We start from the raw sequence: 24223 nt of genomic DNA on the forward strand, positions 1-24223 counted from the left end.
GTAGCTGAAGTGGGACTTGGTGGAAGAGAAGAGGTTAGTCACATGAAGAAGTAGGGGCAAGAAGCAGCATGTGGAAAGGCCTGAGGAGGGGCGATGGCTGCGAACTTCTAAAAGCAGGGACCAGCTTGGTGTGCCTAGCGCGGAGTGTGTGTGGACATACGTCTGTGTGCGTTCGGGGAGGGCAGTGGAGATGATGTGAAGGTTCGTCTAGGAAAGACCTAGGCGGATATGTTAAGAAGTTTGGTCTTCATCTGTGTTGTTTTCTGCGTAGTAATTTAGTCCAAAATGCTTTAGAAATTTCGTATACGCGATATGATACATTCAAGTCACCAGAAGAGGCAAGGAAGGGCTCTCCCCTAGAATCCATGGCCCAGCCAACACCTTGATTTTGGACTTCTGGTCTCCAGAACTGAGAGAATAAATATTTGAGCCACCCAGTTCGTGGGAATTTGTGATGGCAGCTCTACAAAACTAATAAAACGGGGAAGATACTGGCTAGTGGACAAGATTGAGGGCAGAACTGGAGAAGCAGGTCTTGAGACGCACAGGGACGGGGGCGGCCCCGAGGATCCAGCCCCAGAGCTTGTGGACCTGCTCTCCACAGCCGGGCCCTCCAGGCAGTCTGCTCTGGCAGCCTTTTACCCTCATGGACCTTACTCCAGTTTCTCACTCTCAGGAGAGACTCGGACCCAGTTTTTCCTGTGCTTCTCCCAGTAGCACTCCTGGAACACATGGACTGGAGGATGGGGAACTCCCCAAAGGAAAAGAACCCCGAGCAGATGGAAACAATGGGTGATTCCCACACAGACTGCAGCACAGTCCTTTTTGGAAGCGGAAACTGTCCTGTTCAAAGCTACTCTTTTACCCAGTGAGGGTAGGTGGTTACAGATGTTGGGAAAGTTTCTCTGGGCAGCTCTGCATAGAATGGTTTGGAACAAGACAGCTGGTGACATCATCTAAATACGAAGTAAAGGGAGTGTGGGAATGTCTGTCCTGCTCTGATGGCTACACCAAGGAAAGAACGTTCTTGTTTTGTACTCCGTGATATCTTCGTGTCAACTCATTCGAAGTTCTGTAAGGAGACTGAGAAAATGCCTTTATTTTCTGTCTCCAACCATTTCTGCTTAATTTTTAAACTTCTGCATCTTATGAATCAGAAGTCGTATCTTTTTGCTATTTGTCTACCCAGGTACGTGAAACAGATCAAATGTTAAATTTCACTATTCCGGGGGCGGAGCTGGGCGCAGGCTGCTTTTGCTTTCACGAGACAACACTCACTCAGAGAGCCCGGGGTTCAAAGGCAAGAGGACAAATGCCTTCTGCGTGCCCAAGCCCCGTAGGGAAACCCGGGAGCTCCTCAGAGCCATGGCGAGCGTGAGGGGTTATATTCCTCACTGGTACAAGCACCGGGTGTGCTGTTGACATGGGGAAGGGGATAGAATTGTCTAGACGGAGAGGGGGGACCAGCACCTCATTCAGTGGGTCCAGCAGGTGTAATAGGAGCAGGAACCAGTTGCTTGTCCTGACACCTTAGACTTCCCCTACCATCCCGATGTTTGGTCACCGTGTCCCATCCGTGTGTGGGACCAACTGAGAGTAACTGTAATCTTGACAAGAGTGGCTGGGCCTTCTGGGACCAACTATTCCTGAAGGGAGGACAAAGAAGTAGCTAATAAAAATGGTTGGGCGCCTGGGTGGCTCTGTTGGTTAAGCGTCCGACTCTTGATTTTGGCCCAGGTTGCCATCTCAGTGTCGTGGGATGGAGCCCCACACCTGTAGGGCTCTGCACTCAGCGTGGGGCATGCCTGGGATTGTGTCTCACTCTCTCTCAAATAAATAAATAAATCTTTTGTTTAAGAAAGTGGTTATATTTCTTGGGGCGCCTGGGTGGCTCAGTGGGTTAAGCCTCTGCCTTCGGCTCAGGTCATGATCCCAGGGTCCTGGATCGAGCCCCGCATCGGGCTCTCTGCTCAGCAGTGAGCCTGCTTCCTCCTCTCTCTGCCTGCCTCTCTGCCTACTTGTGATCTCTGTCTGTCAAATAAATAAATAAAATCTTAAAAAAAAAAAAAAAGAAAGTGGTTATATTTCTTGCTTGTGTGAGAATTGGCTGGATGGGGATGGTATGAGAGTAAGTCCCTGCACTATATGCCTTTTTATATTTTTGAACTGTGTGAATGTATTATTAATTCAAAGAATCTATCCTTTAACGATGCTTAGTAGAGCCTAAAGAACTGGTTGCAAGTATGTGGTTTCAAATGAGCCTTTTTGAAAAAATATTTGATTGATATCCATGCCATTCAGATTGTGTATCAACTCACACAAGTAATTTTCATACAGACCCTTCTATTTTTGCTGCTTTAGAGTTCTCAACTGTGACAAATCGAAAATAAATGCCTAGTAACTAACCATCCTTAGCCCCAACAGACCAAATTTTTACAAAATATGAATAACACTTACCACTGTTTAAAATGATACAGATGATAAAAAAATTTTTTAAAAATATTTTATTTATTATTTAACAGAGAGATGGAGCGAGCATGCAAGCACAAGTGGGGGCGAGGCAAAGGGAGAGAGAGAAGCAGGCTCCCCGATGAGCGGGGAGCCACACACAGGGCTTGATCCCAGGACCCCAGGATCTTGACCTGAGCCAAAGGCAGACAGTTAACTGACTGAGCCACGCAGGTGCCCCAAAATAAATTTTTTATATTCACATTAGATTACACAGTTAAGGGTTCTATTTTTCAGAGTCAAAACTTTTTTTTGTTACTTTCAACTGATTTTGCCCTGGCTACTCCCACTAAGTTCCCAAGCTCTTCTGCTTATGTGTGCAAAAGTCTTGCATAATTTTTTGTCCTGCCTGTGACCCTTCTGTTGTAGTCTCCTTTCTCTTTGGGCTCCAGTCCCCCTTCTTCCCTTAGACCCCTGCGGCCTAGTGAAGCCTCCAAAGTCTGCGGACAGGCCTGCACACAGCCGGATCCCAGTCGCTTCGACCAGGTGTGCTCACAGCCTCCAGGGACCTACAGGCTCCCTGTAGGGCAAGCCCGATTTTCGCCTTTCCCACCCTCCACCCAGCGATCTCAGCTCAGCCCCTCCTCCCTCATTCATTCCCGAGTCACTGAGGACAGTTGGCTCGGTGACCTTATCACACAAATTCTGCCGGACAGAATGTCAGTTTACCTCCTGACTTCCTGGTCAAAAAAAGGCCTACTTCTTATTCTGGTTTCTCCTCCTCTGACGGCCTCCAAAAATCAGATTAATGGAACTGGGTGCATCCCCGATGTTTTAAACTACAACGTACAATTTAGAACTCTTTTGCTCTTTGTTAGTCCCTTCAATATATGGGAAATGGAGCAGTGAAGTATTTCTGAAACTCATACTAGATCAGGTGTTTTTTATAGACAAAAAAAAAGGGTTTTATGATAATATATTGAAAACGTTTTTACATTGCCTTTTCTCTCCAAATTCCAAAAGAATGTTAACCAGTTGACTAGCTGATGGACATGAGTAAAATACCACTCTTTTGCTGTCAAATGCACATGCACAGACCCACAGCTAATCCACAGTAGGAACAAAACCAAACCTTGCAGAACTCTTGAGGTCTTCCTATCTATGGCCACTGAATTGAACATATCCCTGGGAAAAGTAACCATGTATTTATTTACCGAGAAGCCTCTTTCCTTCTAGGTCTGTAACTTGCATTACTAGTCCTGTCAGACTGGATGGACACAGAAAGAAACAATTTGCTTTTAGAGCAATATTTACATGACATCTTCAGAAACAAATCAAACTTAAACTTGGCTACTGTGGCTATTACGAAGTTGGTCTGGTGACCTCTAGCCTAGAAAGTCTAAGTAAATAATTTATAAATAATGATTCATCTTTCACCTAATCAGACCTGAATAATGTTTCTAAAATTTGTGTCTTTTTTCCACAACAGTATAAGAATATCAGTTGGGATTAACAAACCACCTTTTCACTTGTGAAAATTGAAACACCTGGAAAAAAAAAAAGAGAATAATTATAAAAGAGTGCAAATCCCCCAACTTTTGCTTATAAGGAAAACAATGAATAGTTGTAAAATTGGGTGGGTGGAGCTTTATGGGTACGAATAAGTACATTTAGGTCATTCTTATTCTTGCTGGGCTCCCATGTCTTCATTTATAAAATAAATGAGAAGCTGGAGGAGCTCAGAGATTTTCACACATTTTCAGCAGAGGTTTAAAATGTTATCAGAACACACACACACACACACAAAATTTTAGTGTGGTATAAATTTAAGAAGGTCAATGTTTTAACATTTGCTTATAAAGCAGATATGTGAGAACAATGATGCTACTTTGAAGAAAGCAAAAATCTGAAAATGCAGGTAAAGGATGACAGTTAAAGACTAAGAATGCAATTTATATCTACATCTTTATTTTAATTGCACAGCACGGGGATCATTCGGACACAAAAAATAGCTTTAAGTGGTAAAGCAGCAAAAGAGATTTTGGGGGTTTGGTTTTGATTTTTGTTTTTTTAAGTTTCTCTTGTGCTCTGAGGATGGCCTTTATGTTGAAGTTTGTACAAAACTTGACAACCCAGTTCATTCACTGGTGGTCTTCAATTTGTTAAAGTTTGGCACGTAGCATATCTGAGAGTGTGTGTGTATGTGAGTGTGTGTGTGTGTGTGTGTGTAGCTTTCCTTGATTAAATACTAGTGTCAGGCACAATGTGGTACCCTTTACAAACCTTGTTTTATACAGGGAGTAGAGTGAATTTGCCATCATATCCACATTTTATTTTTTTTATTTTTAAAGATTTTATTTATTTATTTGACAGGCAGAGATCACAAGTAGGCAGAGAGAGAGAGGAGGAAGCAGGCTCCCTGCTGACTCATGACCCGGAGCCGAAGGCAGAGGCTTTAACCCACTGAGCCACCTAGGCGCCCCCATATCCACATTTTAGTACTTGGAACAACAGAGGTAGGGAGAGAGAGAATAATTAAAGGGCTAGGAGCTAGGTATTCTGCCCTCTATAAGTGGGTGCATGTTATTTAATTACTATTTTATAATGATTTAAAATATAATTTTAAATGTTGACTATTTTGATTTTTGCTGTTGTGAAAAGAGAAAAGTCTCACCAATTGTTTGGTCTGATTTAGCAAAACTATCAATGCAAGTTTTTATGTGACAAAGCAAAATGGAATTAAACATATCTGTTAATATGCATAGGTTGTTTTAGACATTTAATTGGAAAATTCGAGTTCGATGAAAAAATTTTTTTCTCTGAATTTACGATGTAGTTCTCAACTCTGTTTTCATATTCGGCATTAGAAAATGTTGCCCAGTAAGTGTGTAGAAAAACGGTTTACTTTTCCAACAATGAAAGTATCTTTCTTTTTGTCAGCATATATCTCCCAGGCGGTTTTGGTGGCCGTGCTCCAAAGCCTTCAGTGGTCCGGGTTTTGTGTTAAGTTGCACTACAAAACTGTAGCAGTTGAGCTCAACGAATACAACTAGATACCTCTTTTATTTTATTTATTTATTTATTTATTTATTTATTTAAAGATTTTATTTATTTATTTGACAGACAGAGATCACAAGTAGGCAGAGAGGCAGGCAGAGAGAGAGAGAAGAGGAAGCAGGCTCCCTGCGGAGCAGACAGCCCGATGTGGGGCTCGATCCCAGGACCCTGGGATCATGACCTGGGCCGAAGGCAGAGGCTTTAACCCACTGAGCCACCCAGGTACCCCTAGATACCTCTTTTAAATAGCAATAATTAATTATAAATGTGGGAAGCAATAAATTTTAATTTGGTGTTTTGCACTCAAGATATAAGTAATTCTCAAAAGAATCAGGCAATAGAATCTTGAAAATATCTTAATCCACAGCTTTCTCATTTTATATTTTATTTTAAGATGAAAAGAAAAACTGGGACAGCTTGCTGGTTTAGTCCATGGAACATGTGACTCTTGTCACAACATGAGTTGTGAGTTCAAGCCCCATGCTGGGTGTAGAGATTACCTAAAAATAAACATCTTTTAAAAAGAGAAAAAAATGAAAAGAAAAATTGCTGTTTTTCTTGTGTAAGAGACCCTGACTTTCCTTATCAGCATCCAGAGCCATGCATGTGTAGTGTTAAAATGTTGGATAAGATTTAAAAATGAAACTAGAGGGACTCTTGGGTGGCTCAGTCAGTCTGCCTTGAGCTCAGGTCATGATCCTGGGGTTCTGGGTGGCAAGGGGCCCTGCTCATCAGGGAGTCTGCCTATCCCTCTTCCTCTGCCCCTCCCCTTGCTCCTTTTTCTCTCTCTCTCAAATGAATAAAGAATCTTAAAAAAAAACCCAAAACTTGATTTATACATTTGTGCAATCCTAAATTTCCTTAGAGTACAGTTTGAAAGCTAGTCAACCGGCTGATGTTTTTTCTTTCTGAGTAATTTATCTTTCAGCTTAATATTCTTACCTTTTAAGAAATGACAGCAATGTTATGCTATAGGGATGGACCAAGGCTTAAATGTCTTCGGGTCATCTCTTGGGATCTAAGAAAGAAAGTAAATAAAATACTTAATGTCATAATGCCATTGCAATAGCTCATCAGAAAAAACTATCTTGAATCTGTAGGTTTTGAAAAAGAAATTTTTAAAAAAGATTTTATTTATTTATTTGACAGAGAGGCAGGCAGAGAGAGAGAGGGGGAAGCAGGCTCCCTGCTAAGCACGGAGCCCGATGTGGGGCTTGATCCCAGGACCCTGAGATTATGACCTGAGCTGAAGGCAGATGCTTAATGACTGAACCACCCAGGCGCCCCTGAGAATGATATATCTTAGGAAATGTTTGGGGGAGGACTGTGGGAAGGGGAGAGTGGTTAGGTGAGAGTTGTTTGCATGGGAGCCTACAGACTTGGTCTCTTCTGCAGTGATCTGAGAACAGCCTCATCTATACCTTTAGCCACACGTATGATTTGTGTGGAACAGCGCCTTTGCTAATTAACCCCTGGGCTCATTTATTATCCTGGGCTACAAGCCCCAAGAATTTAACTTGTTTATCCTTCTTCCTTGGGCTCCTTAATTCCTGAGTCCTCTGCTGGGAATTTTCCCTCTTAGGTCTGGCAAAGAGTCGGTATTCCCCCCTCCCTCCGCACCCCCCATCCCCCCACCCCCGTTTTTGTTTAGAGAGTTGGCTTTTAGTTACAAAAGTGTTCAAAACAAAACAAAAACAAACTTCCCATAAGTAATGGAAAGTTATGAAGATTCCAAAAAGCTTTTCTCCTGATATTTCTTTCACAGAAATACAAAAAAACAAAGAACCAAAACAAGCAAAACACAACTTTTAACTTCTTATCTTTACAAATTCTGCTGTTTTCTTTTAGTCTGTATTGAAATGTAAATAGAGGCTAGGTTTGCCTTTCTCAAAGGGCCTTCCCGCATTCTCTACTTCACAGGGCTGGGGAGTTGCTTGGCTATAGCGTCTACAATCAGCCTGGTGCACCTGGGCTGGGCAAGACCCGGACAAAGCTCCTCAGTGTAGTCTGAGGTGGATTCAGGTCAGTTCCTCTGCTAAAGGGAATGGAATTTTTACTCTTTCCAAAACCTGCTTCCAATTCTTTTCACCAGACCTAGGCCCCCAGGGTGCCCCTCAGCTTCGGAACACAGTCATTCCTGGCCTTCTTGGGTCTCACCACTCCCTAGCTCTTGGAGTGAGGACCTAACTTTTTTGGGAGAGGGGGTCTCCGAGGCCCCACCTCTGGAACTTAAGCTGCTCTCCATTGGCTTTTGGAGATCTTCCCTTTATCTTCTATCCCTGGTGCCATCATCTTCTTCTTAATGAAGGCAATATTCACTATGACTGTCAAGATCAATTCTGCTTTTCACGAACTCTCAGCTTCTGAGCTATATCTGGCCCAGTCTCATTGGTCTCAAGGCCTAGTGGCAATGGGGAGTTGCCATCAATGCAGGACCCTTTACCATCATCATCGTGCAGTAAAGCATTAAGTCAGCAGGCTGGCTTGTCCAAAACTGGCACATTTCAAAAAAAGCTTTAGCCCCAGACCAGCTCCTGGGCGGTAACACCAAAGGCCTTAAAATGCCACCTGGTAAGATGTCTTTGTTTACCTCAGGCCTTGAGCCATGTGGTATCATTTGACCTCTGGGAGGTCTGGACACTGAGTAACTAAGGTCAGATGCAGACAACTGGTGTTTACTTGACTGATCTCTAATAAAAGCTCTGGGTACAAAGGCTCAGGTAAGCTTCTCTGATTGGCAATGCCTTGTATACCTTCTCACCCATCATTGCTGGGAGAATTAGGTGTTGTCTGTGTGACTGCACTGGTCAAGCAGGTGCCTGTCTGTCCTGGACCCTGCCCTATGTTCCTTTTTCCTTCGCTGATGTCAGCCAGTAGCTTTTCATTGCAATAAACCACAACCGTGAGCATACCAGCTTTTCTGAGTTCTGTGAGTCTGTCTGGGAACCATTAAATCTGAAGGTGGTCATGGGTTCTTCTGACTCAGTCATCTTCGTTATCATCACCATCACCGTCCTCGTGGTCAGTGTGCCTTGACCATTATGTGTGACAACTGTGAAGTGTTTTTCATGCGTTATCTTAATCACTCTTGACTACAACGCTGTCAAGTAATTAGAGTTATTCTCTCTGCATACCTCTCCCCTCCTTTCATAGATAAGGAAACAGAACGATGGGAGAAACCATGTAAATCACTAAAGGCAGAGCTAGGGCTCCCGCGCACAGCCTTCTGACTCCAGGGCCTGTGTCTGAGCCACCGAGCGCACGGCAGCTCCTGTCCGCCACTAGTTCAGCCGCTGCCTCTTGCCCGTTTCATGCTGTGCACTGCTTGCTTCCCTCTCTGCATCCAGCCTTGCCCTGTTCCCTTTCAGGTCTGTGCCTGCCTCTCTTCCTCCTCTGCTTCTCGCAGCTGGAGGGGGTAACTTCCTGGCACCAGGTAGGAGAGCTTTTAGATACAAAAATGCACATTCGGTAACAGAGAGGCAGGGAGGAGGAGAACGAGATGAAGAACACGAGGGCACATGCCCGTCTGAGTGTGTGTGCACGTGAGTACGTGTGTGTGTGTGTGTGTGTGTGCGCACCTCACGGGAACAGAACGGCAGACAGTGCTCTGAGCGAGGCCCCCCAGGGGCCTCCACCACGAGTCCGCTCCTGAGCCTGCGTTTGGGTCTGTGCTCCAGCTCCCGGGGCCCACGGTGCCGAGGTGTGTCTGGGCTGCTTTGAAGGCCTTAGCAAGTGTGTGTGGCTGAGCTTTCAGCAGAACAGGATGCGGAAGGCGCATTTCTACATGTGATGGGGGAGGTTCCAACACTACAAGGAGCAGAACGCACTCTTGGGGGACGGGCAGGACCTCTCCCTCTGCTCAGAGAAATGTAAGCCAGCGCACAAGGTATGCGGTTGAGGACCAGTGTGTGGGGACAAAGCAGCCGAGGGCAGTGCGGGCAAACCCGGCCGCTGACAGAGTAGAAAATGCTCATGTGTCTCTCCTTCGTCTGGCAGGAGGGGCTCCCTTTGCTCGACTAAGCAGGTGGCGCTTTTAGTGCTGCCAGCTGTCGCTCAGTCTGGGCATCTCGGGATGCAAAAGAAGCAGGAAGGGAACAAGAAGCACGGGGGGCGGCGAGGTGCCAGTGCCTCGGAGGGAAGGGAGCAGGCGGAAGGAGGCCGGATTGGGGTTTGCAGAGTGGGACGGTGAAGGCCTTCAGGAGCACGCACCCGCCCGCCGCACAGAGTAAGGGCAGGCACGGCCATCGGCGCTGGGTACCGGTCTGCAATGAAAGGACTGGTTCCCGTGAACTTGCTCTACAGTCCGGCCTCAGCCGAACATACGACGTAGCCACCTGTTGGGGTTGCAAGCCTTCCTTGTGAGTCAGCATGATAAAGCTGCCCCTTCAGAATGTTGGGGGGACTGGAACCCGTCTAGATACTTGCTTGTCAGCTGAGCGTCGGGTTGTAGCTTCCAGGAGACAGAAACTGAGTCTGTTCCTTGGCTTTACTTGGCTTCCCACGGTGGCAGCCCCCACACGCCACGGTGTTGTCGCTGCTTTAATAAATACTTTTTGCTGCTAGTGATAACAAGGTTTTTGTATTTGTCCTACTGCCAAATTCTTCAAGGCAGGGTTTTTCTAATTTTTAAAGCTGTGGAGCTCTTCATGTCTCTGAATCCTAAAGTTTCGTTTCGTTTTGTTTTGGGTTTTTTGGATGAAATCACTGTTTCTAAGGAAAAGTTCCAACCTGAAAGTATTAAGTAGGTATTTTCTATATATCTTTAAGAGAAATATCCTTTTTTTCCCCCTTGTGGAATTTTAAATGACTCTACAAAACACATTTTCCAAGAAATACATTTTTCTTTCTCCTGTCTCCAAAAAGGGAACAAATGGGATGATGTTTCTGGCTGTGACTGGCTGAGCCAGGCTGCTCTGCTGGGCTCAGAGCAGAACCTGCCATCAGCGACGCGTTCTGAGCAGGAGCTGAGCACCGAGGCACGGGCCGTGGATAAAAACAACAGTCAACAACTCTGATCAAGATGAGCAAAGCCACAGATGTAAACAATCTTTGATATAGTAAATGATTGTTCAAATTGAAGATTTTTTTTTTTTTTGGCCTGCTTTTTGTTGAAACTTAAAACTACTTATCTGTGAAAATGAGGCTGCTAGTGTTAACGGTAGATTTTTTCGATTTAGCAGGTCAGCTTGATTTAATGTGGAAACTCTTCTCAAGCCCTTTGGGAGGGGCATATTTTGAAGAAATTCATGAATAGTTATGGGTGTTTGGTGGAAACTTCACTTAATATTTACAGAGTGACTTATATTTACACAATAGTTTTACTTGTGTTATTTTATTTAATTCCAAAGGAAAAGTACTGAGGGTTTGGCCATCATTTCTGTTTAAGAAATAGATATAGCCCAGCTGTTATTTACCTTATGGTTATAAGGAGGTTATTAAAAGAGGCTATTTTAGACTTTCCAATGTTCATGCTCTGGTACACAGAACTTCTGAACCCCTTGACTTCTTATATGTCGGAACAAATTGTGTTTTGACAACAGAATTCAAAGGCCAATATACTAGGAGTGTTAATATCTGTTTCTTAAAAAAAAGCTTGTTTTTGTTTTTGTTTTTTTGCCTAGTACAGTGTTATATGCCGGGGTGAATCATTATATACAGTCGACCCTTGAACAACGTGGGGGCTGGGGTGCTGACCCCCTGTGAAGGTGAAAATCCACTTATAATTTTGACTCCCCTGAAACTTAAGTACTAATAGCCCTACTGTTGACCGAAATGAACAACGTCACTGATAACAGAGCTGATTAACACATACGTATTCTATACTGTATTCTTATTATTAAGTAAGAGATGAGAAGAGGTTATAAAGAAACTCTTAAGGAAGAGAAATACATTTACAGCGCTGTACTGTAATAAATCTGGGTATAAGTGGACCTGCACAGTTCAAACCCGTGTTGTTCAAGGGTTGACTGTATTTCTACTAAAATGCCATGTTGTATGGGGCACCTGGGTGGCTCAGTGGGTTAAAGCCTCTGCCTTCAGCTTGGGTCATGATCTCAGGGTCCTGGGATCGAGCCCCGCATCGGGCTCTCTGCTCAGTGGGGAGCCTTCTTCCGCCTCTCTCTCTGCCTGCCTCTCTGCCTCCTTGTGATCTCTGTCAAATAAATAAATAAAATCTTTAAAAAAAAATACCATGTTGTAGTTTGATTACATGTAAATCTCATAGAGGCTCAGATTTGTTCTAAGATACTTTAAAGAGATGAGTCCGTGTGAGGAGCCAGGCTATGAGAACTTTAGGAGGCCTGCTGTGTGAACAAATTGTAATTTCTAAAGAACCGAAGATATAGCCCTGGGTTGTGATAGAGGCTGATTGCGAGGGAAGCCGGAATAAGGGTTATTCAGGTTTTACCCTCCTGATGTGGAGATAAGTAAGCCATAAATTTTAGTTTAATCAATTAATTAATTATTTTAGAGAGAGGGAGAGGGAGAGGGAGAATCTTAAGCAGGCTCCACACTCAGCACAGAGCCTGATGCAGGGCTTGAACTCACCACCCTGAAATTGTGAGCTGAGCTGAAATCAAGAGTCGGATGCTTAACTGGCTGAGCCACCCAGGCCCCCACGCGTTTTTATTTCTCCTACCTTTATGCCGGGAAGAACAACAACAGCAGCCTCTTAGTCACAAGCTTTTTTCTACCAATATCAGAGACATACAAGGTAAAGCCGTTTTTGAGGGCTACTTGGTCCTGTGCTACTTGGAATCCAATGAAACTGCCACAGGGCCTTTGTATTAACTATATTCTAACCATACCATTACGAGCTTTATGCTTGTTCCCTCACTTCATTCTGGCCTCAGCTCAAATAGCAATGCCCTAGAGAAAATTTCTCTAATAAACCATCAAAAATAATAAAAAATAATCTCTCCATCCCATTCTAGCCCTTGATTTCCCTATTTTGCTTCACAGTATTTATCACCACTTGAAATTATGTTGTGAGTCTGTTTACTTGTTTCCTGTCTGGTTTCCCCAGTACAGTGCAAGCCCCATGGGGGCAGGGGTTGACTGGCTCGCTGTTTCTCTTATTCCCCAGCAGTGTCCAGTGCATGGAAAAATGAATGAATGATTGCATGAATGACCAAAGCTGGGGCCAAATTTATGACCTCTTTGACTTTAAGAAAAGGTTAAGGCAAAGTTAGAAAAGTTTTGTTCTATTGATGTACAGGCATAACCCACAGTCAGGTTAGCACCTATAATTCATGATAATTCTTTGTCTTTCTCCCCTGCTACACTGTAAACAACTGGAGAGAAAGTATCTGTGAGCCTGGTTCACCAGTATACTCCCAGTACCTCAAAATATGCAAAAAGTATTGAATTGATTTCTTGAATTTGATTAAAAATATGAAAGGTGAGTAGGGATTAGCCAAGTCAAAGTCAAGGCTTGGTGGAGGCCCCTGTCCTTGACAGAGGAACAGACAGAAGGCGGCAGGCGTGAGGAGGGAAGGCAGGGGAGGGAACCACGCACAGCTGGAGAAGAGGGTGAGGCTGACCATGCTGGATGTCACAGGTTTACAGATTTGGCAGGGCAAGTTGAAAAGTTCTATCTTTATCCGAGGAGCAACGGGAACATTTCACCTTGTATATGTGCTAGAGTGACATGGTCATATTTGTCACACCATGACTTTCTGGCTGCACTAGGAATGGGAAGGCCAGCAAAGAGGCTGCTTCCACCCAGACTAGAGAGATGGAAGGTACTTATGGTCTCCAGAAAGGAAGCACCACAAAGGGAGAGCCTGCCCTCTGTTTCATTCACTTCTGAATTCCCAGCCCCCTGAACAAGGTCTGCCACCTGCTTTGTGGTACAATACGGATGGAGGAGTATTGCCCTGTCCTGTGACAGGAAGTAACAGAATCTGTATTTTGTGTGTTTCTTGTCCTCTTTATTAAACCAAGAGTCCGAACTTCCTCCTCTCTGCTTCCCTTGGGAGGCCCCACTCGAGGCTGGCTTCTGGTTTTCCCTTTGCTGTTAGTGTTTGGAGGTCAGAACAGAGAAACTCTTGAATCCCTGAAGTGTTGTCAAGAATTTGAAGAAGCTTTGCTCTTATCATGAAGTCACTCGCAATTACATGGTCCAGATCTTTTTAACCATTTATGGCAGGGGTATCTCAATTTTGGAAAATGAGTACTAAATAAGGTAAATGGTACATATAAATAATTATGACTTAAAAGATGATTACAAGTATATATGAATATATATATATATAACAATTTTTTTAAAGATTATATTTATTTGTCAGAGAGAGAGAGAGAGAGAGAGAGCGAGCGCATAAGCATGGGGAATGGCAGGCAGAGGCAGGGGGAGAAGCAGTCTCCCAGCTGAGCAGAGAGTCCAATGTGAGGCTCACGACCTGAGCAGAAGGCAGAGGCTTAACCAACTGAGCCACCCAGGTGTCCCTGAATACCAAAATTTTTATGATTATTTCTGATTAGTGGGATTGCAGCTAATTTTAACTTTCGTCTTATTCTTTGCGACATATTTCTTACTTTTCCATAATGGATGTGTGTTACTTCTATGAAGATAAAAAATAATACATGCTACTAAAATGAGGTTTATAATATCAAATCCAGATTATAACATGAGGTGCTATTTAGATGTGTTTTAGGAAATGTGAAGGGGTGACCGGGTGGTTTAGTCGTTAGGTGTCTGCCTCCAGCTCAGGTCACGATCCCAGCGTCCCGGGATTGAGCCCCGCAGCAGGGTCCTTGCTCAGTGGGGAATTTGCTTCTCCCTCCTTCTGCCCCCAGCCCCTGGCTCATGGTCTTTTGCTTGTGCTTTCTCGAGAGTTGCTCACACTCCCTTGCTCCCAAATAAATAAAATCTTTAAGATGGGTATACAAATTAGTAGGTGAGTTATATCCACAAAGACATATTAAATTAGACTTATCAAAAAACCAACAGACTTGGGAGAAAATGTGGCAATTGGAATCCAAGTGATCCACTTTTTACCATTGTGTGTGACAGACTGACTTTGCCAGATAACCCAACTATTAAAACTGGCCCAAAAACCTGGAAACAAAGGAATTCGCTTTCTGGGACCCAGGCCGTTTGAAGACTGACGAAGTTAAACGTGGGCAAGAAAGGGAGATTAGAAGCTGCTGCTGTGTGTTTTTAGTTTTGTCAATCTGCCCCATTTGGGGAAGGGATATTTATTACTGCAAAAGCTGACTGAGAACATTTTTTGAAAGGTCGGGAGTGCTCGTGCTTTGGGGTAGAAATCAAGTGATTCCACAGTTACGGTGTGACCACTGCTGTTGGGAGGGGCGGACCGGGCCCTCGAAGCTCGGGTCAGCCCAGGGAAGGGCTCCCTGCCGTGGAGGAAGGCTGGTTCCCACCGTGGCCAGCTGAGCCGGACTGAGCTGAGGCAGGCGGTAGTAACCCTCCAGGGCAGTCAGGTGAGGGGCCGCCCGGAGGGCAGAGCTGTTGCCGGGACACTTGGTGGGAAAGATGGGCTGGTGGGTATGACTGGAGCGCAAGAAATGTGGAGTCAGATTTGGAGATGGGAAGAGGACCGGATCGTGTCAGGGAAGGAAACGTGTCATGATGACACTTCCTTTTAAGCAGCCTTCCCAAATCCTGGGTCACATTACTCTTCTGCTCTATGGCTGGATGCTTGGAAGAGGTCAGTTAAGTATTGAGGCTTTTTTCACTATAGATCTGAACACACAAATTTCTTTTAAGAGGTACAGAATCAATTCTTTTCTCTCTAAGAGGCAACGTACTATTCTGGAGCCAGACGGTCTGGGTTCGAATCTTGACTTTGGACAAAGTTTCCTCAATAGTAAAATGAAGAAAATAATACCAGTTACCTGATAGAGTTATGGAAATGACTGATGAGATGATGTCTGTAAAATATTTAGGACAGTGCTCAATCAGTGCTAACTAGTGTTACTATTTACATTAGGATCTACGAGGAAATGGGCACAGGTGGGCTCAACGACCTCGCCGAGGGGACGTATTTGCACCAGTCGGGGGTGCAAATACGTGGCTGCGTGCGGGCGCATGTAGCTGGTGACGGCCCCGTCCTCCCTCTGCTGGGCTGGCAGGCATGGTCGTGCCGTGCACAAGCAGCAGCTCGTAATAAGATCCTGTTATTTCTCTAGGAAAGGTGTGCTCTGTGTTTGTATAAGGCACATGGACAATGCATTATCAGACACAGACACGCGAGACACGGGTAGTTTCTGTGTTTGCTTTTCTTGAAGAGTAGGATAGATTAGGCAGGACAGAGGAGGAAATATTTACAACAGCTTAGTGACATTATCCAGTTGCTTCCTATTCAGCTACTAGTTTTTGACGCGTGATAATCATCCCGCCTCGGTGCTGCTGAGACAACCAAACACATACCAGATGTGGAAATGCTTTTCAAAAATTTAAAATTGCTACACATAAAAAAGGTATTGTGTGATTTATTTTTACCCTCTTGTACTCTGGTTAGCTTTTATTTTACAATTTGAGCTTTTAATTTGATCAGATTGGGTTATGAATTTACCTTAGAGGCCTAAGAAATAAGAGACAGAAAAGTCACCTTTTAGGAAAACAATCAATACTTCCATACCATCTCTGTGAACCGATCCACACAGGCCATTCGAACCCATTCTGGTGTCGCTGGGCTCCTCACTGTGAAGTCCTCGGCCATGCCCCTTTCCCTGTGGGCTGCGGCCACCGCGTCAGTGATGGCGAAGAACACAGATGAGCCCAGGAACATCCCGGACTCCCCCAGGCCCTGCAAGAGAGCACGTTTGTTGTAGAATCTTCTAGACTAGATTACAAGCTACTATATTTCAGGACCCAGGTCTTTTTCCACCATTGTATCCCTAACGTAGCACAGTGTCTTGCTCACAGTAATTCTCAATAATTTGTTCACTGACATATCGACTGAATGAAGCTTGAGTACTCATAAAAGTCCCAGTAGCCCCTGAACTTCCTAGATCTGTAATGTTGTCTTTAAATCTTTGTTCTATAGGAAAGGTAGGTGTGTGCATGTGTGTGTGTGTGTGTGTGTGTGTGTGTGTGTGGGGTATCCTATTGTTTGTTTATTTATTTATTTTTAAAGATTTTATCTATTTACTCATTAGAGAGAGAGTGCGGGGGGTGGACAGAGAGAGGAGCAGGCTCCCTGAAGAGCAGGGAGCCTGATGCGGAACTCGATCCCAGGACCCTGGATCATGACCTGAGCTGAAGATAGATGCTTGACTGACTGAGCCTCCCGGGTGCCCTGTGTGGTATCCTGTTTAGAGAAGCACATTCAATGGCCAATTTCATGAGTGAGAGAAAAATGCCTCGTTAGGACTGCAGCACCGGGGAGGTAGGGTACTCTAGAAGAAGAGTACAGACTTGGGTACCAGATGATGGCATGCAGACCTATCCCATGCAGGGAACAGTCAGGTAATATAAGTGAATGATGTGGGCAGTTGAAGGACAGCAAGGAAAAGTGGGAATTATGGGGAATAGAGAAATTGCCATTTCCTGTCTAAAGGGGCCCCTGTTCTTCAGTTCTAGCAATTGATGTCTTCTAAGAATATAACCAAAATTACCAGATCATCCAATTTTTGAAAAGAATTTAGATAATCTTATTTTAATGTACAGTTCCCTGATTTTTAAGATTTATTTGAGAGAGAGAGCGAAGAGAGGGAGAGAGAGAATCTCAAGCAGACTTGCTGTTGAACACGGAGCCCAATGTGGGGCTTGATCCCAGGACCCTGAGATCATGACCCGAGCTGAAATCAAGAGTTGGCCACTTAACCAACTGAGCCATCCGGGTGCCCCTACAACTCCCTGATTTTAAAAAAACACTGTGTGGGCCACAGAAAACACATCTGAAGCCTACATTCAGCCAGTGGGCCCCCAATTTGCAGCCCCAAGCTAGAGACATGAAGTTCGCATCCTGGCCCTTATTTCCTCTATTTCTCTGGGTGGGATTATCTCTCAGAGCCTCTGTCCCTCTATCGGTGAAATTCGGGCAATGATATTTACGTTACAGGGTGTTGTAAAGTTCAGGAAGTGCAAAAGCACCTAGCATAGTGCCTGGTACTCGGTAGGTCCCTGTTATTATTACATAGTACACTCCATGGGGCACCTGTAAACCCATGATTTTCCTCAGGCTCTGCCTATGAATGGCTGGCCACAGACACAGGACTCCCGGGTTCCCCGTCCTACTGCTCTTGGTGGCCTGAAAGCTGCTCTTTGAGTGATTTCCAGCCTAATGAGAATCCAAAGGGGATGCTGATTTTCCTTCCTTTCAAATTTGCAACACCCCCCCTCCCACCTCTCCACCTCCTGCCACCACCGCACGCCCAGAGAAAGTTCCTGGGCTGACAGTGCGCTCCAGTTTGGAAAGGAGAACATTCCAGCAGATATAGGTGAACTCATTTTCTCATACATCAGTTCGTCACCCCGTAAGAAGCCTCCTGAAAGTCTTGAAAGGCAGTTTTAGCAATACATCTCAAACCTAAAGGAAGTTTCTACCGAGAGTGACTTTCTCATAATCTCCACGCAGCAGTGCCAGTAAACGCTGACCTTTATTTTCATTCGCAACTCCACTACGCTAGCAATTACTAACGGTTTGTGTCTTTGCTTCCTGACACCACCGACATTCTGGGCCAGAGAAGCCTTTGCTGGGGGGTCTCTTGTGCAGTGAAGGCTCTTTATTTAGCAGTGTCCCTGGCCTCTCTACCCAGAGTAGGAGCATCTCCTCGCTCCACAACCCCAGTTGTGACAACCACGTATAACCCCAGACACTGCCAAATGTCCCCTGCGGCCCAGTGGAGAACCAGTGCTCTGGATCCATTTCTGGGGATGGATGAGAACCCTGAGCCCCCAAGAGGTGAGCGATTCATCTGCGATCACAGGGAGCTGGCGAGGCGAGGATAGGAACCCAGGTCCACTGAGGCCTCGGTCCAGGATGCTTCCCATGCTGCCGCAGCTTCCCAAGATTTCAGGAGTATGACGCCTTCAATCTCATTTACTATTTCAGCCGTAAGATTCTTAAGTGAAACTATTATTCTGTCAGATCAGAACTTTTCACTGAATTTTAGCATTTCCAGTGAAAGAGGATACTAACAAATAAAGCCCTTGGCCAAAGATGGCCATTGGGCAGAGATCACTTATCCCTGGGTGACTCTTCTCTAAATTCTAATAGTCTCTTGTCATTTGCTCCTGATACATGTTGGCATGATTATGACCATGATTATGATTATTTTTGTCCACCTGCTTTCATTTATATGCGTCTCGATGATCACACCGCATAGCAGCAGGTGTTTGGTTGCTTACCTTGGAGGAATAGATGGTTGGCGGGCTTTGCGATGATGGCAACAGGGAGACATTGAACTCCTCTGGGACGTCAGCGATGGCTGGAATTTTGTACTCGTCTGGGCCTCGAGAGTACAGAACACCTTCTGGGGAATATTTTAGTTCTTCAGTTGTATAAAGGCCCATTCCCTGAATAAAGGAACCCTCAACCTGAAAGGAGAAAACGTTGAGCTCCGTGATGCTGTATGCCTTTTAGAAGTACTTGACCACCCCAGAGTGACTTTCAGGAAGTGGCGTCCATCTTCGTGGGCCGGCACCTACCTGCCCAATGTCAATGGCAGGGTTTAGGCTGCAACACGCATCCATGACGATGTCCGCTCTGATTTTCTGCCAAAAATGAGAATGATCTCACCATTAAAAACTTAAATTAAAAAGATTATCTTAAGGTTTATTTAAAGGTCTCCAGTTACTCCAGAACTCCTGCTGGCTAATCACCCCTCCCTGAACCTCCTCAGTTTTAGAGGGGGAAGAAATCTGCCCAGCCCTTCCACGTTAGTGCTGGGGCTGGCCATGACCCCAGAAGATCTTATGTAATCATGGTTCTGACTTTTTTTAAGTGACTCCAAAGTCCATGGTATCTGAGTGCCTTTGAGTGTCGCTTAGTGAATAACTGATCCTGGTTGCTCACCTGATTCTAAACCTGGATTTGTTGTTCTGCTGCATTTCACGAGCTCCCGGAGTCCTCGCGATGATTTGTTGGAGGCGGATTATTGTCGTTTTGCAGAGGAAACCATGTAGCCATAGTGGCACGTATGAAATTGGAGTTATGAAAGATCTTGGAACACAGGAGGGGAATGTTGAGACTGCCTTTGACTATGTTAATCTCCTTCCTTCCCTGAGAAACATCACACTAACTTGGCCCTTATGTGTTGGCACAGGGCTCGGGCAGATGGGTTGTTGAGTAGAAACAGAAAGGCCTTATGTGCCAGTGGTCTACCTCAGGGTATCGCTGGGCTTTACTTCCGCCCCCATGTCCTGGGCTTGTTCTGACAATACCAGCATTCTCTGTTTGGGCTTACTAGCTGGGCTCCTCCTTTCTGTCAAGCCCTTTGGGTCGGCAGTTCTGTTTTGACTCAAAAGGTGACCTTTCAGACAACCTTCCATGGGCATTGGGACCAGCCTTCATTTATTCTCAACAGATAGGGCAGGAGGTTAGACACATCTCAGAGTGGGCCTTGAGTTCACTTCCATCTTGAAAACTGGTATATTTTGCATTAACGGTGTTGGGCAGTGGGAAGAGATGGCTGCGCACTGACAGCACAGGCGCACGTTCTGGCTCAGCCAGCAGGAACAGGCCTGCCATTCAGTTTCTCTGATCTCCCTTTAGTTAAAAGAAGTTTGCCTCTTCAAGGAATAAATTCTTTCACGGGCTGAAGTGATACCACAATGGCTGAACCTTAACCAGTAATAAGGAAGCCACAGGGACAACCAGATTTTAACTTTACTGGTACCATAAATTCTGGAAGATCCCCATGGGATTGGTTTCTTCAGGGATTTATACCAAAGCCTTCAGCTAGACTTGTCAGATAAAATACGTGTGTCCCCAGTGCTGCAGCGAGCATATTTATACTGGAGATTTATTTGCTGCTTCTCTGAAATTCAAATTTAACCAGCCATCCTGTATTTTTATTTGCTAGTAACAAATCTCGCAACACCACCCGCGGGGTGGGGAACCAGAAAATTAGTTGATTCCTAAAAACACTTTCCAGGGGCGCCTTGCTGGCTCAGTCGGTTAAGCGTCTGCCTTCGGCTCACATATGTCTCAGGGTCCTGGGATCGAGCCCCCTGTCAGGCTCCCTGCTCCACGGGGAGTCGGCTTCTCCCTGCCCTTCTGCCCCTCCTCCTGCTCATGCTCTCTCTCTCTCTCTCTCTCCCTGTCAGATAAATAAAATCTTAAAAAAAAAAAAAACAACCTTTAAAAATAGCTTTCCACTGAGTGTGGAGCCCTGGCTGGGTTACAGGTGTGTCAGGACCCTGACACTTGGATTTCTGCGAATCTGGGACAGGATCCTCAGGCTGGTCACCTGCAAACATGAGTTCCTTGTTTGAAAAATCGTGCTGTGCCAATATTATCATTATCTATGTGTGCCATGATGTGAAAAACATTAGGAAACACAGTTTTAAAATAATCATTTGAACAATCTGTGATCCTAATTTCATGAGTTTACGTCTTCACAATAATCTAGAGTGAAAATGGAGAGATAATGTACCCTAAGGATGAACTCAAGTAGAATGGAGGGCGACTGTTCTCCAGACATCCCTTCATTTACTGTATTTTCTATCTTATTTATATAAAATTTAAGTGACGGACAGATTTACTAAGAATGGGGCAATAGAAGTCATTTTGATAAGAATTTCTAGTTAGTATTTGCAAATTCCTTCCTATTTTACATAAATTGACCATTTCTTTTTTTTTTAAGATTTTATTTATTTATTTGTGAGAGAGAGAGAGTGAGCACAAGCAGGCAGAAGCAGAGAGAGAAGCAGGCTCCCCACCAAGCAAGGAGCCCTAAGTGGGACTCAATCCCAGGACTCTGGGATCATGATCCGAGCTGAAAGCAGACACTTAACTGACTGAGCCACCCAGGTGCCCCAAATTGACCATTTCTAATTTCAGCTAAGAACAGTTCAAGATGATGTTGGAATAATCTGTATATGGAATTTAGATGTGTCATCGGTCCATTCTGTAAGTTTCCTAACAATTACTATACTTTGGTTATTCTATATCCTTTTTTTTTTTAAAAAAGATTTTATTTTTTTATTTGACAGAGATCACAAGTAGGCAGAGAGGCAAGCAGAGAGGTGGGGGGAAGCAGGCTCCCTGCTGAGCAGAGAGCCTGATGTGGGACTCGATCCCAGGACCCTGAGATCATGACCTGAGCTGAAGGCAGAGGCTTTTAACCCACGAGCCACCCAGGCGCCTCTATATTCTTTTTTTTAAAAATAACTTATTTTATTTAAATTCAATTAGTTAACATATAGTGTACTGTTAGTTTCAGATGTAGAGTTCAATAATTCATCAGTTGCATTTAACACCCAGGGCTCATTACATCAAGTGCCCTCCTTAAGGCCCATCACCAGTTACCCCATTCCCCCTCCCCTCTCCCCTCCAGCAACCCTCAGTTTGTTTCCTATAGTTAAGACTCACTTACTGGGTACACTATATTATATTTAAGTTTTCTGTAGTCTCTCTATTCCAAGAACGATACCTGAGGTATATTCATGGTTTACCTTTTATGGTGGAAGTCAGCATTTTTTTTTGGGAAGTTGTTAGCTTTTGATTAAATATGACTCCGCCTCCAAGTAGGATGCTTGATTAAGTAGTAAACATAAAAATTATTTTCTCACCCCTCCCCCATCTGTTTTGTTAGAGACAGTAATATCCTTGGGATAACTGACTTCAGAGAAACATCACATTGCTATGTGTTCTCAAATGTTTCCTCAAGACAATTTACTAAATGACCTATTCCTTTTTTTTTTTTTTTTTAAGATTTATTTATTTATTTATTTGACAGGCAGAGATCACAAGTAGGCAGAGAGGCAGGCAGAGAGAGAGAGGGAAGCAGGCTCCCTGCTGAGGAGAGAGCCCGATTCGGGGCTCGATCCCAGGACCCTGGGATCATGACCTGAGCCGAAGGCAGAGGCTTTAACCCACTGAGTCACCCAGGTGCCCCATAAATGACCTATTCCTTTACGATTAGATAACTTGACCTTACTTTAGGAACAGATTTTTTTTTTTTTTAAAGATTTTATTTATTTATTTGACAGAGAGAGATCACAAGTAGGCAGAGAGGCAGGCAGAGAGAGAGGAAGGGAAGCAGGCTCCCTGACGAGCAGAGAGCCCGATGTGGGACTCGATCCCAGGACCCTGAGATCATGACCTGAGCCAAAGGCAGCGGCTTAACCCACTGAGCCACCCAGGCGCCCGGGAACAGATTTTTTTTTTTTTTTTTTTGGCAAAAACTTTGGAAAGCAATTTTGTTGCCTGAAATGGAATAAAAATGCATTTTAGGCTATCATGAGCAATTCTTTTTTGACTACATCTTTAAAAATTTTTTTAAATTAAATTAATTTTTTTGTTGAGGTATAATGGACATGTGACTTTATATTAGTTTCAGGTATACAGCATAGCAATTTGATATTTGTGTGTATTACAAAATGACTATCACAGTAGTCTAGTTAACATAGTTACCATTACCACACATGGCTAAACATTCTTTTTTCACGTGATGAGGAGTTTTAAGATCTACTCCCTTAACGACTTTCAAATATGCAATACAGTATTATTAACTGTGGTCTCCACATTGCACCTTACATCTACGTGACTTAATTATTTTATAACTGGAAGTTTGTAGCTTTTGACCCCCTCCACCCCTTTCATCTATACCCCTACCCCCTACGTCTGGCGACCCCCAACCACTGTCAGGAGCAATTCCTTCCTTTTTAAGTGGAAATTCAGCGTGAGGCTGGATCTCTAGACCTTCCCAAGGAACTGAAAAAAAAAATCCTGTTCTTGTTGTACAAGTATAACAAAATTTACTGTTCAGTTACAAGTATTTATCGTATAGCACAATTTTGTGCTTGTTGTTTTAACTTGCCAAGAGGAAAGTTATATTTGGCTCACCTTGTGAGCTCCCGTCAGGCAGTCAATTTCAACCTCGGAACAGGCTGCTCCATAGACATAGTATGGAAAAGGGTCTCCTTCTCCCTTCTCCCAGTCCATGAAGGCCTTGTAGCCCCTGATGGAAGAAAGAAAGTCCATCAGCTTGTGGTGGTGGTGGTGGTGGTGGTGGGGTTCCAAACAATGTTGACTCATTTTAAAAGTCATGATAGTATTTTATTGTATTGATACTTATTTCAACTGCTTTTTAAGCTCATTTAAACTGCCATCTGTATTTCTAACCTAGCTAATTACAGCAGCACTCTCATGTGCCTCCACTTGAAGAAGATACTCTTCGTGCTACAGTTAGGATGCCAAAAAGAGAGAGACTCCGACAGACTGTTTTGGTCTGGACCTCCCAGTGTGTCTGTATCCATGGTTTAGGGTTTGAGCTTTAGTCCTGTGGATTGAGGACCTCAGCTGATTCTATCAACATTCCCAAAGGGACCCCCTAGGCTGTGCTAACTGGGGAATCAATGATGATTCAAGGATGGTTAAAAAAAGGGCATGTAATTAAATGCCTTAATGTACAACGGAACATGTACCAGGCTAGAGGGCTGATTTGCTCTCTTCTTGGTAACTGAACTCAGAGATTTAGAGCTCGTTAAGTACAGGGCACTAGGCTGGGCTGTCACCTTCTTTTTTACTTCTTTCTTCATGGAAAAAACTGCTTTACTATTTTCTTTCTCTGTCTCTCTGTG

General features: G+C 44.3%; 1 protein-coding gene across 2 annotated transcripts in view; it reads right to left on the reverse strand.

Moving 5' to 3' along the window:
* Nucleotides 1-3157: 3157 nt before the first annotated feature.
* The window catches only part of LOC116869144 (aldehyde oxidase 2), a 79950-nt gene continuing 58884 nt past the window's right edge, over nt 3158-24223 (reverse strand). Inside the window, exons 31-36 of one of the 2 annotated variants that reach the window (XM_032860124.1) lie at nt 23487-23601; nt 19124-19189; nt 18824-19012; nt 16110-16277; nt 6448-6523; nt 3158-3995 (exon numbers count right to left, since the gene is read on the reverse strand). In XM_032860124.1, coding sequence (XP_032716015.1) covers nt 6470-6523; nt 16110-16277; nt 18824-19012; nt 19124-19189; nt 23487-23601 — 592 coding nt within the window. In that variant the 3' untranslated portion in view covers nt 3158-3995; nt 6448-6469. Of the gene's footprint in view, nt 3996-5955; nt 6006-6447; nt 6524-16109; nt 16278-18823; nt 19013-19123; nt 19190-23486; nt 23602-24223 lie in introns of those variants that run through there. The other variant, XM_032860123.1, reaches the window with a different exon arrangement.

This window comes from Lontra canadensis, unplaced genomic scaffold, assembly GCF_010015895.1.
Source record: "Lontra canadensis isolate GAN:19392208 unplaced genomic scaffold, GSC_riverotter_1.0 scaffold18, whole genome shotgun sequence".
Lineage (NCBI taxonomy): Eukaryota > Metazoa > Chordata > Mammalia > Carnivora > Mustelidae > Lontra > Lontra canadensis.